This window comes from Toxotes jaculatrix, chromosome 17, assembly GCF_017976425.1.
Source record: "Toxotes jaculatrix isolate fToxJac2 chromosome 17, fToxJac2.pri, whole genome shotgun sequence".
Lineage (NCBI taxonomy): Eukaryota > Metazoa > Chordata > Actinopteri > Toxotidae > Toxotes > Toxotes jaculatrix.
Window position 1 is genome coordinate 11,811,716 of NC_054410.1, and position 18,696 is coordinate 11,830,411.

At 42.2% G+C, this 18,696-nt stretch overlaps 3 protein-coding genes across 3 annotated transcripts; 2 read left to right on the top strand and 1 right to left on the bottom strand.

Moving 5' to 3' along the window:
* Positions 1-5,677: 5,677 nt before the first annotated feature.
* Positions 5,678-9,504, top strand: klf11b (Kruppel-like factor 11b). The gene is made up of 4 exons (XM_041061145.1): positions 5,678-5,865; positions 6,747-7,025; positions 7,461-8,439; positions 8,702-9,504. Exons 1-4 carry the CDS (start codon positions 5,827-5,829, stop codon positions 9,001-9,003), a joined length of 1,599 nt encoding a protein of 532 aa, XP_040917079.1. The 5' UTR covers positions 5,678-5,826; the 3' UTR covers positions 9,004-9,504.
* A 1,802-nt stretch (positions 9,505-11,306) lies between these two features.
* On the top strand, positions 11,307-13,502 carry dnaaf2 (dynein axonemal assembly factor 2). The gene is made up of 2 exons (XM_041061150.1): positions 11,307-13,037; positions 13,134-13,502. The coding sequence occupies exons 1-2, from the start codon at positions 11,307-11,309 to the stop codon at positions 13,500-13,502; spliced, it is 2,100 nt and encodes a 699-aa protein (XP_040917084.1).
* A 148-nt stretch (positions 13,503-13,650) lies between these two features.
* lrr1 (leucine rich repeat protein 1) lies at positions 13,651-17,954 on the bottom strand. Its single transcript, XM_041061372.1, has 5 exons — positions 17,399-17,954; positions 16,474-16,572; positions 15,385-15,637; positions 14,448-14,922; positions 13,651-14,358 (listed from the first exon to the last, which is right to left on the bottom strand). The coding sequence occupies exons 1-5, from the start codon at positions 17,579-17,581 to the stop codon at positions 14,103-14,105; spliced, it is 1,266 nt and encodes a 421-aa protein (XP_040917306.1). The 5' UTR covers positions 17,582-17,954; the 3' UTR covers positions 13,651-14,102.
* Between the last annotated feature and the right edge of the window lie 742 nt (positions 17,955-18,696).

Here is an 18,696-nt window from a genome sequence, read left to right on the forward strand (position 1 = left end):
GATCAACATTTGCACATACATACGCATATCTTAAAGGAGATATTAAAACAAGTATTAGACTGGTTTGTTGCACAGAAGCACTCAAATAAGATATATATTAATGTGATTAATTCATATGATTTTGACAGTGTATTTCTTAACTTTCTTAATATTTGTAATTACAGCAACACAAACTTGCAACTTCGGTTCTTAGTCACGAGGATTAAAAAGTCTTTACTGTCCTCATCGTTTGAGTCAGCATGTTCCAGTGTGTTTTTGGATGATTCATAGCCATTTTGTAGAACCACGCTTCAGAGTAAAAAAAAATCCCTCCCACTGTGAACTTATTCACTCACCATGTGTGGAATTGGTGACATAACAGGATGAAATGTCTTTTTTATTGTGCCTCTGTGATTCAGTGTATAGGTACTAAAAATAACACCTATGATCATTTCAATCTAGCATTGAAAATAGACACACACCTACTGTGTTCGCACACAGTTACACCATGACCTTATACTGTTCCTCCAGTATACTTCTACCATGTGCAACATAGACAGCTAGTACAAGAAGTTACAGGAGTATAATGTGGAGTGGAGACCACCTGCTACTCTGAGGGTCAATCAGTTAGGACTCACAAGCCACTAAATGAACACAATATGGTTTCTAATGGTCAGAAAAGCTAGTGATCACACCTGTACTTATCACTGGATCAATCTGCACTTCATATTCTCAACAGTTTGTACATTACAGAATAAATTGTTTGAAATGATTATTGTTAAGAAAGTCATTTACAGTTTTAAAATGGTCTACTAAAGTAGTTGAATGTGCTATTGTAGGTCTCTGAAAGTGGAGATGATAAGTAGAGCACCACGCACTTCTTTTCAAAGAGTAGTGTGTGGCAAGCCATTGCATAAAGAATAACATTTTCCCCCTCACCAGACAACTAGACAGAATATTATTCGAGTATGATTTAATAATTTCAAAGACTTCCAAGCCTTCATCAACAGCCACCACACATGCTCACACCATCTCCAGGGGAGCTCCTCCAGGGAGCTCTCAAACCTGCCTCCTGTTCCTCATGTTGCCAGGACAACAGACAGCAAAATAGCAGCACACGAATCAGTGTCTCATAGCAACAGATTGGCTTTAGAGAACCCCATTCTGACCAATCAGGAGCCAGGTGCTTGTAGCGGAATCCCTGTTGTCTCTCCATTCTGATGTGTAGGAGGAGAGGGGGTGGAGTCACATGTTGTGTGGTACACAAAGCATCTTTCTGCACAGACTTGACTACAAGAGAAAGTAAACATAAAAAAGTAAAAAGTATTTCATTGATCAAAAATCTTTGCATTGACTGCTTTCCAGGTCAAGTCAGTTTCCTTCCTGTGGCTCCAAATCATGACAGAAGCTATCTGAGGCCACTTTTCATTTAGGGTTCTCTTTCCTCCTACTCTGTCTAGAAAGAGACAGCGCAGGAGGAAAGAGAACATAGTCAGTTCCACACAGTTCAATAGCCAAGACAAGGTCCACATTGAGATTTACAAATGTAATAATAATAACAATGATAATAATAATTTTACAGTGGGTGTTGAGCAGGATTATGGGAGCAGTTGGTGGTTTGCAATCACAGATCCAGACTCTACAGCTCTGGAGGCAGATGTACCGACAGAGAGTGACTGGAGGAGAGAGTAGAGGGAAGAGAAAGAACAAAACTATAGGAGAGAGAAGATGACGAATTAGTGACATGCATTAATGGGGTATGAATGCACACAGGTGAAGCAGGAGAGAGGAGCGCAGTGCATCATGGGAAGTCTAAACTTCAATGAAAAGTTTTTAGCCAACTCTTAAATGTAGAGAGGGTATCTGCCTCCCGGACCCACATAATTGGGTTATAATTGGCATAACAGTGGAAATTTATGGAGTGTTTCCTGATAATATTGCCAAAAGGAAGCATACATAAGGTGAATAGAATTGGTCCAAGCACAGAACCTTGTGGAACTCCATGTCTAACTTTTGCATGCATGGAGGATTCATTGTTATCAATTACAAACTAAAATTGATCTGGTAAGTAGGACTTAAACCAGCTTAGTGTGGTTCATTACATACATTCAATACATTATTATGTTTTAAGACTACATTCCCAGACTATGCGTGATACCTCCAGATCAGTGAAATGCCATCCAATTGCCACCTTTCAAGTTTCAAGTTGCCTTAATTTGTGAGTTTGTGAGCTGAACCATGGAGCTAAGCTTTCCAGTAAGACAACATTAACTAAATAATAATAAATTCAATCTAGGGGAGAAGAAGGAGAGATGCGAGGAAGGATGAAGGATCCTTCTTTAGAGGTTTTCGACACAGTCTGGGATCTCTTTACTTCCTGTGTCCTTTCACCCAGATACCATCTTGTAGTGATGATGTGGGGGAGCAACTGACTGACAGTGTTTTCCACAAATTCCAGTGAGCGCACAAAGAGATTTCACAACACCAAAGCATTCTCCTTTTTGTGGCAGCATTCACGTGGTTGTCTCCTGTTTGATGTCCGAGCAAATGTGTTAAATGAGAAGTCTGACCATGATTATTACATTAAAAGCTATAAATGAAGTCATGTGTATCAATGTGTGTAATTAGAATATATGTAAGATGATTCTGGGTCATTTAACCATAGGAACTTGGTGAATAATCGTTTCTATAACCCTTGTAATGGTCGAGGATGGGAGGAGGATGTTTTGGAATATTGATTAGATTTTACCTTTAAATGTATATAATATATAATATTAAACCAGACTAACAACATCTCTTTGAAGCATCCCCACCTTGAAAGATATTTTAAAACATTTGATCAAAAACTTTGTAAACATGTCATGCACTTGCAGTATTCAGTGAGTTTAGCTGCTCCAAAATGAATTGAGACCATTAAGTGTGTGCTTTTACCTTAACTATTTAAACTAATTAAAACTATTTAAAATAATGCAAATTTATAAATGACACAAGGCCTCCTGTTGCTCCTCTTATCAATAGAAATACAATTTTCAAATTAAAATAAATACAAAACAACATTATAATAAGCTATGTGTTCATTATGGTCAAATATGCTGTGACGGTCTACCTAATATAATATACATTATAGTTCTTACACTTCTAGTGGAAGTAACACGCTTGTGTATGACACTGCTTGTGGCTGCCTGTCAAAGCTCAGGGGCTGTTAGTGAAATATAGCCCTTGGGTGGTATATTTAACCCTGCTGGGGTAACTCCCCCCTTTCTCAGTCCTCTCCTGGAGTTCCTGAGCTGGGGGAGTTGGCCGGACAGGGGAGGTGTGCATACAGAGGCCCAGATAGGGCCAGCGTAACCTTTCCTCCAGATTCCCTAACTAAGTTGAAACTGACTGCCCCACTTATATCACAAACAGGCTGCTGCACTTAGGCCCGGGCTGCCTGTCATGCCTGTGTGCTAACTCGCTTTCCCTGTAACTCCTCCCTCTTCCCCTTGCTTCTCGCTAACTGCTGGCACTGAAGTTGCACAGCTATAGACCAAGGCCCTCATTGCTCCCTGAGGTCATGCTTATGTGAGTCATACTGGGGCATGGCCTTCCATAGCAGCCAGGCGCTGCCAGGGCCAGGCCAACACACCTGCTACACACCCTTCTGCTGCAGGCAAGCTACAAACAAACACCAGTTTAAGAGTGACACAGAGTAAAGTATGGTGAAATGCAGTTTGTGTGTGTATAAACAAAGATCACAATCAGAATATGTAATATCAGAGGTCTGTGCTCATGAAAATTACTCTGGACAAACTGCTATTTTCACTAAAGAATCACAATTACATTGAATAAGCAATATTTTTTAAAAGCATTACCATGGCACCTTTTTCATATCATGGCTCCCAGAAATTCGTTGGGACTTCTGACACCACATTTTCCCCCCCTTTGTCTAAATACAGTTGGTGATGTAACAGCATATGTAGGTCAAGACCAATTCAAATTCTCTGACGCTCTTATGGGAATGATCTCACAGAAACGGTCTGACAGTAGGCCACAGATAAAACAGCTAAACATACATTAACATTTACATAAAGTTCAAAGAATATATTTAGAATCAGGAGAACAAAGCATAGTATTATTTGCTTTACATACAAGACAACAGGTTTATCCGTGTAGTGCATCTGTATACTTGAATGCCAATGGAAATTTTTTATTTAAGGCACAATTTGTTTGCAAATGTAACTGTAATGATATAAATCAAACACCTAATATAGGCCACATGGATCTTAAGGGAGCTTCTGAGGTTGCCTCCACCCCAGAATTCCTTAAAAAGTAGCTGCACCAGTGGACAAAGATCCAAGATCATGGCAGTGAGAGGGATACACCAGTTACCTAATTTATTTATGATGTATGACGTTTAATTGGTGACCTCTAACCAGGTAACCTGTTTTACCGTGAAACCACAGAAAATATCAGATGTTGGATAATGACAAATTATTGCACTAGTTAGTGGTTAAAAGCTAAAGCACTACAAGGGAATTGTGTATTACCCTACTGACTTTGTGAATTTGTGTTTGTGTCATGAAATGTTGAAGTGGAGACAGTGAGGACTTGTTCTTCTGCTTTTTCTGTGCAAAAACTGCACAAATAACTCCAAAAAACAACCCAGAAACCGGCACTTCATCTGGCACTGGTGTTGCATTCAAGTGTTGTGGGAAAGGTGGTACAAATGATTTTCCTGCAGGCTCCTTCTCTTGCAGGTTTTCAATAGAGCTTGAAAAATCTGTTTTCTTGGATCAACGTTTTCCATTCCATTAAAAAATTATATTCAATCAAGGGTTAGGAAATACATCGGTTTCTAAAAGCCTAAAGATTATTAGTGTGTCTGTGTTTATAACATGTCAGCATGGCAGCATTTCATATTTAATCCTTCTTTACGAGTTTCTGCAAAGTGTAAACTACAAACTCAAGTGACTAATTGTGAGTGTTTGCAAAGGCTGGTAAGAATGATCCAGTTATCAAAATCTTTGCATTTTGATTTAATCTAGACTTGGACTCTTGATCATTATAGCTGTATTTCTCCTTTTATTTCAAAACATAACAGTATACAGTGCAAATGCCAGACTGTGCAATAGGTGACATTGTGCATATATCCATATTTAAGCACGCCATAAATGTAACATTTTAATTGTTTTTATATATATAATCTTTGGTGCTCATAGTCTTTATTCTCTGAAATAATTTTTGAAAATAATGAAGATTTTACAAAACATCTTTTTTAATACTGGCTCTAATTGTACATCTATAGAACCTTTGAATATCCTGTTACATTTTCGGAAGGGGAATAGCGTATTTACATTACAGTTTATTTTAAAATAAACTTTGGATGATTTATACTGTTGCGTGGGTCGTTTTCAGCAGGCTGTTCCCACAGTACTTGAACGCAGCATAGACTCGATCGACCTTTCGCCTAGTTTAGCGGCTGGCAGTTCATCGGGTTTACCCTGACACTGCTGACTCCGCGACCACGCCCACCAACGGCCACGCACCCTATTTCCTCCAACCGTCCAGCGAGCACGCACTGTTCACGCGCTCCCTGTTCTCCTATTGGCCGGAGCTCTGCACACATTCGATTGTGATTGGCCGAGTGTTGCCACCCGCCGGTGCGTGTTGTGAGTTTTGTTTTTCTTTTTTTTTTTTCTCCTCCCTATGTTTTACACACACAGCTGAGAGAAAAGGCAGCCAGTCAGAGAAAAAAAACCACCTCAATCTACCCGAGTACAGGCAGAAGCACTGGCAACCGCCGTCTCTTTGTTCTATACTGGCTTTGACAACACAAAAAGTGATATTTAAATATTTTGTTCTTCAATGCCATCGCGAAAATTCACGGAGATGGACTCACACGGGGTAAGACAATTCTTTTAACGGCGATTTATTGTGTTTTTCCCTTCAGTCCAGTGACATTCAGTTGTTTACTGGTCGGTTTTATATCTCAGTGCCCAAGCTAAGTCATCAGCATGATTACAATTAATTTTTTTGTGTAATTCTGTTAATATTATTTGGTGTCACGTCAGCGTCCCAGTGGTGCCAAATCAACCTTAAATTAATGTGCAAATATTTGTTTTTGATTTTCTGTTTTCTTATTGCACATTTAGATTGCAGTTTTGCTTTTTCCTCACACTTTTAAAGGCAATAATGTATGTGTCCATGATAATTAGAAATAAAAAAAAATTAATTTTAATATGTACGGAAGCCTGTCAGTGTCACCTGGTTGAGGTATTGTGGAGGGTTAGTAAAATGCTTTGTTTACTGTAAAAAATTATAACAAGGTTGTAACGTAATAAGCCTACTTCCTGATGCAAACCCGCTTTATGGGGATTTCACATGGCTCATCTCGGCAGCACGTCACTGTTTGGTCTATATTTGGCAATGGGAGGTGTCCTGGTTCTGAGCCAAAGGCAGTGCATGCTGGGCTGGGGTGTAGTCACCAACACCCCCTCTCCCTTATTGGCAGCAAAGCGCAGCTTAGCCCGGGAACTTCATATACAGGAACAGTGACTGAGCAGATGATAATTGGAAATTGTGAGATTTTTTCCCCCCACCCTGGTCAATAGATTAGACTGCTTGCTTTCTGTTTGTAAGTATGTCGCAATCAGATCTGAATCAAAGTTGAGTCAACACAGCGTAGCATGCACTTGAAACCAACTACGATAACCAAATGATGTGGCAATAATGAAGTACTTTCATTCTGTCTCCTTTGTCTGATGTTTATTTATTTTTCCTTTCAGACTGAGTACATGGATCATTGTGGGTCCTACACAAAGAGAAGGAGGCACGACAGTGAACAGTCTGTTTCCAGTGGAACCTCTGGCCTAGAGTACACGGACCTGGAGGCAGCTGAAGTGCTGGTGTGTATGAGCTCATGGGGCCAGGGCCTCTTCCTTGGCAGCAACAGGCCAAACCCCTGTAAGCCAAGACCCCTCACCCCAGCTTCGGACTCTTGTGACTCCCTTCTGCCGCCAGAAATTCCAGAGCCCCCAAAGGATTTTGTGTCCCTCTCCTCCCTGGTAAGACACTCCTCATACTGTACAGGTGTCAGACGATTGGATAATGTGTATGACAGTTTTGTAACATCAAGTTTGAGTTAGAGGTCAGCACTGAAATTACACAGAGCTGTAAAACCATTAAGATAACTGATATTTGATTAGTGAAATAATGTCAGGGTCTGCATTAAGCCCCATGGCCTTTTAATGTAATGTCTAAAGATAACTGTAGTTTATGACATGAGACTGAGGGTTGACCTTCAGACAAAGTTTGTCCTTGTAGATGCATGGTCATAAAAATCTGAGTTTATAGCTCAGAGTGTTCATTATGCTTGTGTCCTCCTGCATGCCACCTGTCATACTTATCTCTACAAACAGTTCTTTGTAAAGCTAGAGAATCATTATGGTATTGGGGTACACATTAATTCCTCTGTCTTCACATCTACCTTCTCTTTCTAGTGCATGACTCCCCCTCACAGTCCCAGCTTTGTTGAGACTTCAGCATCCAACACTGGCCTCCAGTCAAACTCCAGCCTGGCTGTGTCCTCACAGCGCAGTGGGTCCGGACTTCATCAACCTGTCCTGGCACCCATTTCTGAAAAGACCCCCTCCCTCCCCCCTCCGCCAAAGTCCTGCAGAGCCATGGTGACCAGCGTCATCCGCCACACCGCAGACAGCACCCCCTGCCAACACCACATTCCAGTGGCCCCCAATTCAGAGAAAACTAGAGACACAGTAAGGGCTACAATGGTCTGCCCAAAGCAACAACAGCAGCAGCAACAGCAGCGACACATTACAAAGACTGAGCCGATAGCCACACCTCCGTCTCCTCCTGCCCCTCTCACAGCCTCAAAGACAGAACAGCAACCCAGTCCCTCAAAACACTGTTTGGACAGGGTCTCCACCCCCACTCCTCCCAACACCCAACCGCAAAACAACCCACCCCCTCCCTCTGTTCCCACAACCCTGTCCCCACCTCCAGTCACCAGCCCTCAAATCATCTGCCAGATGTTCCCTGTCAGCAGCCAATCGGGGTTAATCTCAGCCTTCATCCCCAGCGCGGTTCAGACATCCAATACTGGAATTCGGACCGCCACCACACCCATCCTCCCACAGCCCACCTCAGCGAACGCCACCCCTGTCCAGCAGCCCCTCATCGTGGGCTCAGCGATGCCCCAGGGCACGGTGATGCTGGTTCTCCCTCAATCCTCAGTCTCTCAGGCCCCTCACTGCCCTCAGACTGTCATGACCCTGGGCAACACCAAGCTGCTACCTCTGGCCCCGGCCCCTGTGTACGTGCCAGCGGGGCCCAGTGGTAGCGCCCCAGCCACAAAAATGGACTTTTCCCGCAGGAGAAACTATGTCTGCAACTTCCCAGGCTGCAGGAAGACGTACTTCAAGAGCTCACACCTGAAGGCTCATCTTAGGACACACACAGGTGAGCATTGGCAGCACATGGGAAAGTTTAGTTTGGTTGAAAACTCGTGAGGATGTGGAATAAAATGTGACTACCACAGATGAGTGTTGCATCCTGTTTGTAAACCATTGCTCCTTCGGCCTTGTCATTCTTGATGGGAAGAGAGTGAGCTCATTGTTTTGTGTTAGACAGGGGAAGGTGACATATTAGGTTTTTATGAGTGCAGTGTGACTCACTTGCTGACTCCCTTCTCTCCCTGTTTTTCTCTCTTTCCCTTCCTTAGGTGAGAAGCCTTTCAGCTGCAGCTGGGACGGCTGTGATAAGAGGTTTGCCCGCTCTGACGAGCTCTCCCGTCACCGGCGAACACACACCGGCGAAAAGAAATTTGTGTGTCCCGTGTGTGACCGGCGATTCATGCGCAGTGATCACCTCACCAAACACGCACGACGCCACATGACCACAAAGAAAATTCCTTCCTGGCAGGCTGATGTTCGGAGCTTGAACAAAATGGCTGCTGGTAAAACGCCTCCCTCAAAACCTGGCCTTGCCACATTAAGCATGCTGGTACCTGCCAACTCAAAATAGACAATTAACACTGCCATCCTATCCACTCCCAAGATGCCACAGGGATACAAGGAGCGGCCAGGCACACATGGTTGCTGCTCTTTTACTCATGGGAATGAGAAAAAAACATGCACTGGACTCCTTTTTTCCTCTCTACTGCTCATTTGTACATGAATTTTTCTCTAAAGGATTCTTTTGTTTACCCTGATATAAGTGATGATATGTATGCATCCTTGCCAAAGCCTTTGTATGAAGTTTGTCTTATACATTTCACCTTCTTCACCCCTCCTACAACACTTTCTCTTTGTTTGTGTTAATACTGATATATATGTCTATGTGAATGTATTGTTTGTCGTACTATGAAATGCATTTATTTGTCATATTTGGGAAAATATTGACATGAAAAACAATGTAAATACGAGTATTAATCAACAATAATATGATTATACATTGATTATATCTCCCTGTCTAACTTTTCATATTATTTAATACATATTTGTAATAAAAAAAAATAAGATTAAATGAGTCATTATTGTTCATTTTGTGACCTTACTATAAGTAAATCTGGAAAAACGAGGTGTTTTATCAAGTATAGTCAGCACTCTTTCCCGGGTCGCGTCACGCATAAATGCGGTGGGTGTCATCCCACATCCTGTGTGCGTCACACTATGACTGCCCCCCACAACCCACCCACTTTTTGTCAGCTGAAACTCACTCGTGTCCTTCGAAATGTGCTGACTAGCCTGTGGGTAGCTTCCTACTGGCTGAATGATTTTTTTTTCTTGGTGTTATAAAAGCTCTTTTGGTGAGACCATCTGGGGACAGTGTCGTGTTCATTAGCTCAGAGCCAGAATGCTTGATGAGTCAGAGCAGACAAAAACAGACAGGGATTTGTTTGCCTTGTATTGCAGTTCATTAACAGATGATTTGAGCCCATTCAGCCCTGTCACATGGGAACAAGGAGGCAGTGGAGCTGTGTGATTGTTGCATAATTCACCAGAGTTTTAATTCATTCAAAAATCTGTAATCAGTCTGGTATATTCTAGCAAAAACCTGTTCTTGTGATTAGTGGTCACAAATGAAAAGATGCAGTTGTTCATAAGTAACTGACTACACCGAGCCTAGAAAATACATGGACGTAAACGTGACGTAAACAATAAAAAGAAACTATATAGATGGTTCTGGACCAAGACTGGCTCTCTGTGCTGCATCCAACCTCTCTCACGTACACATTCATAAGAAATGGTCCCACACCTAGTAACAGCACACCCCCTCCAATCAGACAGCGAGAAATATGAACTGTTGGGGGTGCGACCAATCACCTCTCTTCCCTGCATACCCGCCCCTTTGCCTTACTGACCGACATACTCACTGGCCACATGCCACCTGAGCGGTGGTCTGCAGCGACACCTGCTGGTATAAAAGTGTTAGATCACCATTTAACATAAAGATTATTTGACGTGTTTGGAAAAGTTTAGATGGTAATTATGAATTTCACATTTGGTGCCTGTGGCCTAAATATGAATCTATGTTGAATAATTCAGGGATTTTTCTTTTTTATCGAACCACATAGTTATTAATGAGTTAGTGATGCCATGTAAAGTATTCAGACCGTTTTCTTAATGGCAGTTCAATCTGAGCTCAGGTGCATCCTCTTTGTCTTAATTATCCCAGGTCCACTGGCAAATTCAGCTGTCTGGATGGGAACATAAGGGTGCACGTCTGTGTAGGTAAGGCACAAATATTCACACTGTCATAGAAGTAAAGTAAGTACCCAGTAAGTAACTCTAATAATTGTGTGTGTGTATATATATGTAACAAAAATAAAATGAAAATTCATAAAAATTGACAATACAAAAAAATGAATCCATTTCGAAGCTACTGGGTCAGATTTTGCTTTGATTAAATTAATTTCTATTTAGAGCGTATTGACAATTGGTTCTTACTTATATGTATTTATTTCTTTTTGGTTACAAATCATTTATCGATCAAAACCTGTCGGATTGACCGCAACAAAATGTTTCTCGGGGAGGTGTTTCCTTGTTGCACCACTGACCCTCGTGTTGCTATGGTAACATCAACACAACCGGGACGCTGCCGTTTGGAGTCTGTGGTCGTACAACTAAAGCTCGCTGAAACACACGTTAATGGACGTAAAAACGCAGCAAATGCCGCGTATTTTTCGTACTTTATCGAACCCAAATTGTAGCAGTTAATGTGTCACATTTAACTTGGCCTCTGAACAGTTTTTCATGGACGTTTAGGTGAGGAAAGTTGGGCGTTAGATTCTGTGCTTTAACTTCAACCACCTCGCCATCACCAGCATGGAGATCGGAGAAAAGCTGAGAGAACTGAACATGACAGTGGATGAAACCGAAAGACTCACAAAAGCTTTCAAGGACGAGAAATTCAGGGAAATGCTGCGCGATTACGCCCGAGAAATATCAGACCCCGAGAATAAGAAAAGGTATGAAGAGGAAATCAAACTTTTGGAGCAGGAGAGAGGAAACAGCATCGAGTTTATCCACCCGAAACCGTTTAGAGCTCTCAGGATGAGGGTCACCGACAAGCAGAAGTGTTTTATCAATATCTGTGCCAATGATAAAGTTGGAAAGCCTGAATTTAAGGTTGGTGTATCGGAGGATGGCCGCAGAGGGCAGTGCTGGTCCCTACCTCACAGTCTGCACCCAGGGAGACAAGACACGGATCCAAAAGGGATCAAAATCATGATCTATGATGTTATTTTCCACCCTGACACTCTCCACATAGCGAGCAAAAACAAGAGATTCATGGATATGGTGGACAGCACAGCCATTCAGGGAATCCAGGATGCTTTTAATGTGACTCTGGACAAAAACAATGTGCGAGAGATGAATATCAAGTACAAGGGCACCCCTCAGCCTTGTGTCATCCGAAAACCCATACCTGGATACAAAGCCAAGGAGCCCTCAGAGAAACCTGACCCTCTTGCCTTCCCATACCCTGATGATTGGTCCTTGCAAACCAAGCCTACAGATTCACCTGCAACTAAAAACAGCAGTGATGCCAAACCTAAAAGCTTCCACATCCAGCCTCAGAAAACCAAAGAGCCAACAAAGCCGAACTACACAGTGAAATATCGATCTTTTGTTGACCTGCAGGACTTCAGATGCTCCCGAGACTCAGCCAGGAGCCCTAGGCCCAAAGAGATAGTGGTCACCATCGACCTGCCGCTGCTGAAGTCCGTTTCAGACACCAGCCTTGAGGTAAATGAAAAAAGCCTCCTGCTGGAGTCCAAGAAACCAGCTTACAGACTGGAGCTGCCTTTAGCCTACACTGTGGATGAAGACAAAGGGGAGGCCAAGTTCAACAAACAGAGAGGACAGCTGATGGTCACACTGCCTGTTCTTCCATGTAAAGAGGCTTTTAATTTTGCCTCAGGGCCTGCTACGACTGTTAGTGATGCTCAGAGTGTAGGTGATAATGAAGGGGAGGGGAAGGACAGTGAGGAGGGCAAATGGAAGGAACAGGAGATGGGAGGTAAGAAAGGTGAGGAGGAACAAAGAGAAGTTGAGGAGAAGGATCTGAAGCAACATACAAGGGCAGAGAAAGGTGAAGACGAGGAAGGAGAGGAGCAGATGAGGAAAGGCCAGGAAGGTGTAGAAGAGGAGGAAAGTGTAGTGAATAAGGAGGAAAAGTGGAGAAAGCAGGAGAGAGAAGGAGGAAAAAGGGAAGACGAAGGAGAACTGGAAATTGGTGTGGAGAAGGAGGCAGAATGGAAGAAGTTGAACAGAAAAGAAAGAGGAGGAGAGGATCACCAAAGTGACAAGATTTATGAAAGTGGAGTAGAGGAGGAAGAGGATAAATTGAAAAAGCAGAAACAAGAAAATGAGAAAAAAGATGTAAAACTGACTGAAAACCAGTCCATTTTAATCACTGCCGAACACCCCTGTGGCATAACAGAGGAGGAAGAAGTAAATCTGAACAGTTCTTTGGAGTCAACACCTAAAATGAAGACTAAAGACATCAAAGAGGAGACTGAAAAGACAAAAGAAAACATACAAGGAAATGTGCAGGTGAGGTAAATTCCATTAACCAGGTTGAAGGTAGAAGTGTATGATCAACCTAAATCTGATAAGTTCTTTCACCTTTTACATTTATTTCTCTTCTAGCTGGAAGCAGATGCTGCATTTCTGGATCACACATCCAGTGAGGAATCCCACACCGCTGCTGCTGTGTCTCCCACACCACCTATGGCAAAGGACTCCTGCATTTCCCAGGAGACTGAAGTGCCTCCAACAGATGAAGCAGATGAGTCCAGTACAGGGGTTTCAGGCTTGGGAAGGCAGGAAGAGAGGGAGGACATGGACGAGGATGACCAGCCTGCAGAGCAGATCTCCCAAACCCCAGAGCATGACAGCAAGCCACCGTCTGCCTTACTGAGGGAAATCGATAAAGATGGAAACGAAAAGGTGATCAGTGATCATTCCACTTCTGCTGGCTTCACCTTCCAAAACACCCTGATCTATGAACTGGACTGAGGACCGTGTCCAAGAGTTGAAGGGGTTTTCTTGCATTGCTGCGGTTTTAAAAGCAAGCGATCCCTCTTCAGTCAGTTAATTCAAATACACAACTAAAATAACACAGACATAAATTATTCCAATGTCAGAATGAACCACTAAAGACATGTCAATGAATACTTTTATTTTATTTAATTTTTCACATACATATAAAAAAAAGTTGTGGGTCATTAGCATAACTCCCTTTAGGTGATGCTTATGGACCCCGAGGCACTGTGTTCAGGAAATTCATCTAATGTCTTTATTCCCCTGCCAAGCAGAAGTAGGTCAGTAGGGGAACCTGCATTTCGCTCTTAGAGGCAGGAAGAACAGAAAAAGAAGACAAATGAGTCACTGTGTCAGTGTTGCTGCCCACTCTCCTTACATACAGTCAGTACTCAACAGCAGATGCAGGCAGAGCAGTTGTGAAGGTACTTATGCTTGTCTCTTACTCCATCCTTGTTATGTGGGAAGTGCATTAAAAGTTGAATGTAAGTGTAAAACGGGCAGCTTGTAGCACTTTTATAAAACAAAGTTTAACAGAGTGAACATTGTGTCAGTAAAATCAGAGTTTCTTGCTGCTCATCTGATTCCTCTCTGGAGGGAGTTGTCTAAAAATTCAGAATAGCAGGAGAGGGAGCAGAAGTGCTGCTGCACCGGTGCATCTGTGCCTCCCATATCGTCCACCAGGACCACTGTGTGAGACACTTGGTGCAGGTTCATGCTGACCGCTGTCTTGATGTAGAAATTGATGCAGACACGGCCGCATTCGCAGGTTTTGGCTACTTCGAGGTCCTGACACAGGTGGGCAGGGATGAGGTGAGGTCCGTATGGTATCCTGTGAAGATCAGAAAGAGTGAGGACTTTATGATTTTGCTATAAGAACTTTAAATAAATGCTGATATTCTGAGCGTTTTTAATTCTGACCTGAGGTTGGACACAGCTCTGGAAGCCATCTCCTGAAGTGAAAGGGGGAACGTGAGCTGCATTGTGTGGTCCAGAGGATTGGGCTGGATAAACGGGTTTCCAAATAAGTCCAGGTTCTCTAGATTCAGCTTGCGGAAGTCACTGGGCAGCACGGCGAGCTGGTTATGTGCCGCCGACAGGAACCTCAACTTTGAGAGTCGGCCGATGTGGAACGGCAAACAAACAAGCTCATTGTCATCCAGTTTGACGTTCACTAGTTCTCTGAGCTGGCAGAACTGAGTCGGGAGGGACTGCAGTCGATTCTGGCTGAGGTCCAGGAGCTGGAGGGTCCGTTGCAGGGTGGACAGGCACAGGGCCTTGCTGAAGGCTTCCAGGTGGTTGTTGTGGAGGATGAGTTCAGAGAGGCAGCTGAGGTCACCGATGGTGGCAGGCAGTTTCTTGATATGGTTGTTGCTGAGGTCTAGCTTGCGGAGAGCTGCAAAAACAAAACCAAAGAAAAAATACCATTTATTAAAGAACTACTCAAGCTAATTAGTAATAAACTCCCATAAAAGTAGGGGAAAAATGGCACAACTGTAGCAGAAGAAGTTGAGATATCCTATGTGTTGGTTGTAAGGGTAAAGTTCTTAAAACACCAGATCCTTCATTTCCCATAATACAACTTATCAAGATTATTTCCTCAAACTTTGAAAAGCTCCCTCCAAATTCACAGATGATATTATACAGCTATTCTGAACAGAGCTTATGACATCCATGTGTAAAACTGGTGGATTCACCCTTTATACCTGTCAAACCTTAAGCTTATCAACGTTCTGTCAACTTTTCCAAATTATCTACAACAATAAAAGGGAGTAAAATGCAAAAACAAAATGTAAGCACTATTGAAAGCTGTAGACTAGAATATCATTTTCAGCATGTAGCCGACAACCCACTTTACCTTTGAGGGACAGCATCCGCATGTCCACACGTGACAGTTTGCAGTAGGAGACCTGCAGCTGCTCCAGAGAGTAGGGGAAGTTGGAGGTGAGGGGGTAGTCCTTCTTGGAGACGATAGTGAGTTTCTTCTTGGGCTGCTCCACGTCCCGGGCTCGAACAGGAGTGAGTGTGGAGAGGGGTAGGCTGCTCGTGTCACTTCCTCTGTCTGCCAGACGAGCGGCTGAGAGGAAGTTTTTCAAGCTATTTGCATCAGCCTATAAATGAATCAATAAATAATGTTTCAAACGGATCAATAGATTATCAAGTAACACAAACAGCAGACTCTCACAGTTTCTTCTCGCATAGTTGTGTCTGACCTTGAAATATCTAACCTAAATTCACTAGCCTAGAATATCCTGACACACTTTCTTTGAATGAACATGATGAACTTTTTGCTGCTGGGAATAAAAAATGTGAGAGTGATTCAGGATGGAAAGTTGAGAGATTAGATGCCGTTTTGTGAGTAACTGTACAATCAAATACTGACTTTTTTTTTTTAAACATTGAGATTTTCATTTAATTTTAGATTTTGGTCATTTTTTTAGGCCGTAGTCTCTGGTGGTGTCATAGTGTTTGTAAAACTGTGGCTTGGCAGGGTAAATGGACTTTCTGTTTTCCCTGTTTACCTGCATTATGTGGTGTCAGTCAGTTTGTGGGTGTGCGAGTGTGTTTCTGTCAGCGTGACAGGTTGAACTATGCTAGAATCTGGGTGAAAGGTCACCACTGCTTCAAAACAAACTGAAGAGATTTACAGCAAGTGGAAACAATGAGGCTGCTTTGGAATCTGCCCAGGCACTGGCTGCAGTCAGAACTGTGTGTCTGTCTAGTTGATAAATGGGTGAGTGGACAGCCTGACCCTTGCCTCTGAGTCCCGTGTGGTTTTCTCCTCATATGGGGACTGACTCTTACATAAAAAAGAGTAAGCGCCCCTAAAAAATGTGTACTTCTTGCAGTTTTCAATAAAAAGCTTAACAATGTAATTTCTGAATCTACTGATCATCTGTGACTAATTTATTGAGGAAATCTGCTTCCTCACTGCTGGATGTTGTACCTTGCTCAAACAAATGTCAACAGCAGGTTCCTTAAGTCTCACAGTGGCCTTGCCTTCCTCCACAAACCATGTGAAGAACTTCTCTATGTTGTTTTTTAGCTGCAAGAGAAAGTTGGCAAATGTGAGAAGTGGAAAAATACATTTCACAACATTAGGGCGGGTAGTGAGTGATTCACTCTACATGAGTAGACAGGAATACTGAAAGCATTTTAACTTTTACGTCAACAAGCTGGTTTGGACCGACTTTACAGAGACTCTTTAAATCAGATACAGGAAGCTTCTGAGAAACTCTTGAAGGGAGCATTTCAGGCTGTGAAAACAACACCTCTAAGGTTTCCAGTCTAGGTCTTTGTGGGAAAGACAATGATGAATAATTTAAAAAAGCAGATTTAAGAGACTCACAGGATTTAGTTAATCGAAAAGCAAAAATGCAGTCAATAAAAGATGCTGGAAAGTTTTGTTAATGCCTGTGTGTTACAGTCAATTTCAAAAAGAAACAATAACAGAGGATCTGGTTTAGGATTACAGAATTTTGGGCACTAAATATGAAGAAAACTTAACTAAAATACACTATAAAGTGTGTTTAGTGAACCTAAACGAAATTTCACATTATATTTAATGTGCAGTCGTTGTTTTTTATTCTTAAAACTTGCTGATGTGTCTATGATGGGTATTGTTTTCATAGGTTACGGTTTATTGTTTTCAGATTTTAGCTGGCCTTGACATGCCCTTCTAGATATTAATAAAATAATCCTATAATTAAATTAGACTTAGAACAACGTGAAAATAATATAATTAGAAGAATCTTGCCATTGGCCAGATTTTGAGAACAACAAAGACCACAATACCCCGGGAAAAATGATCGATGCAACCCCAGCTGTGACAACCAGCATATAACAACAAAGACAACAACAACAACACAAACCTTATACTTTGATCCTGCTCTGTCTTTAGCTGTGCAGATCATCATGTAGATGCTGCTGCGCTGACTTGTCTTGTCTAAATGTTTCCCGATGGACAGAACCGCTCTGGTCCCCTTTCCTCGACTCCTCATTCCAAACGTGGGAAGCATCCGATTCACCACCTCGACATCGCACTGCAGCTTCATCGCAACCGTGTAACCAAAGACTGAAGTCCGGCTCAGTGCCAGGTCAGAGTCAACTAAGGGTCTAAATGCATGCCAGAGGAAGAAAACTTCCGTGAAAAAGTAATGCTAGCTGGTAAGCTACGCACCTCAGCTGCTGACACGCCAACATCCGTGCTCGTCAGGGATGTCAACAACAGAGCAGCTCTCTCTCTCCACAGGGTTGCAGCGACCTCTGAACGCCCATCAAAGACACTGCATACAGTCTACAGAGGAAAAACTACAACTTTAAACGGTAACTGCAAATTTCACGTCAGTATTTTTAACAAACCGTAAACGTCCCGTTTTCGGTTGTCAGTTGGTCAGTTAGCTGCCGTTAGCATGATCTCGCGCGCCTGGGAAGTGACGCAAGTGAGGCGGTAGTTAACGCGGCTCGCGCGCACATTGGATAACAGAAGGACAGACCCCTGAGCTGTTGTCAGATTATGTTCGACATGCGTCGTGGTCATGTTTGTCTGCCTGAAGTAAAGGTAATCAATCATGAAACACGAGCAACAAAGTAAAAGTAAAAAAAAAAAAAAAGCGTGATAAAGTACTAAATTCAAATTCTTTCTTAAAGTAGAGAGTATTATCAGAAAATGTACTGTATAATAACAAAAGTACTCACTATGCAGACCAGCTCCTTTTAGTGTTGTACTATTATATGATTCTGTTTATATCACTAATTAATACATGTAAGAACATTTTAATTATAGAGTTTTAGATATTGAATATACTAATGGGTAGATTAATAGTGTAGTACTGCCTCATGGCAAATCCTTTTTTAAACATTTTGTTTAATCTGATAAATTGCTAGTAAATATAAATCACTGCATATTTTAAAAAAAGTTAAATTGTGTAGACTTATTGCCTATAAGTGTGTGTATGTGTGATATATTTTTTTTTCTAGAGGTTTTGATTTGGAGTGATTTTTTTTTGTTGATGATGTGAAAGATGCTGACTTTACATCATGGACCACAACTGAAAAAAGCCTTGGACTTCATTGTGTCTTCCACAGGAAGACTGTAAGCTCAGTCACGTATCTCCAAGACAACTAAGCAAACTGCATTCACTGAGGAGGCTCATGAGCTGCTATTTAA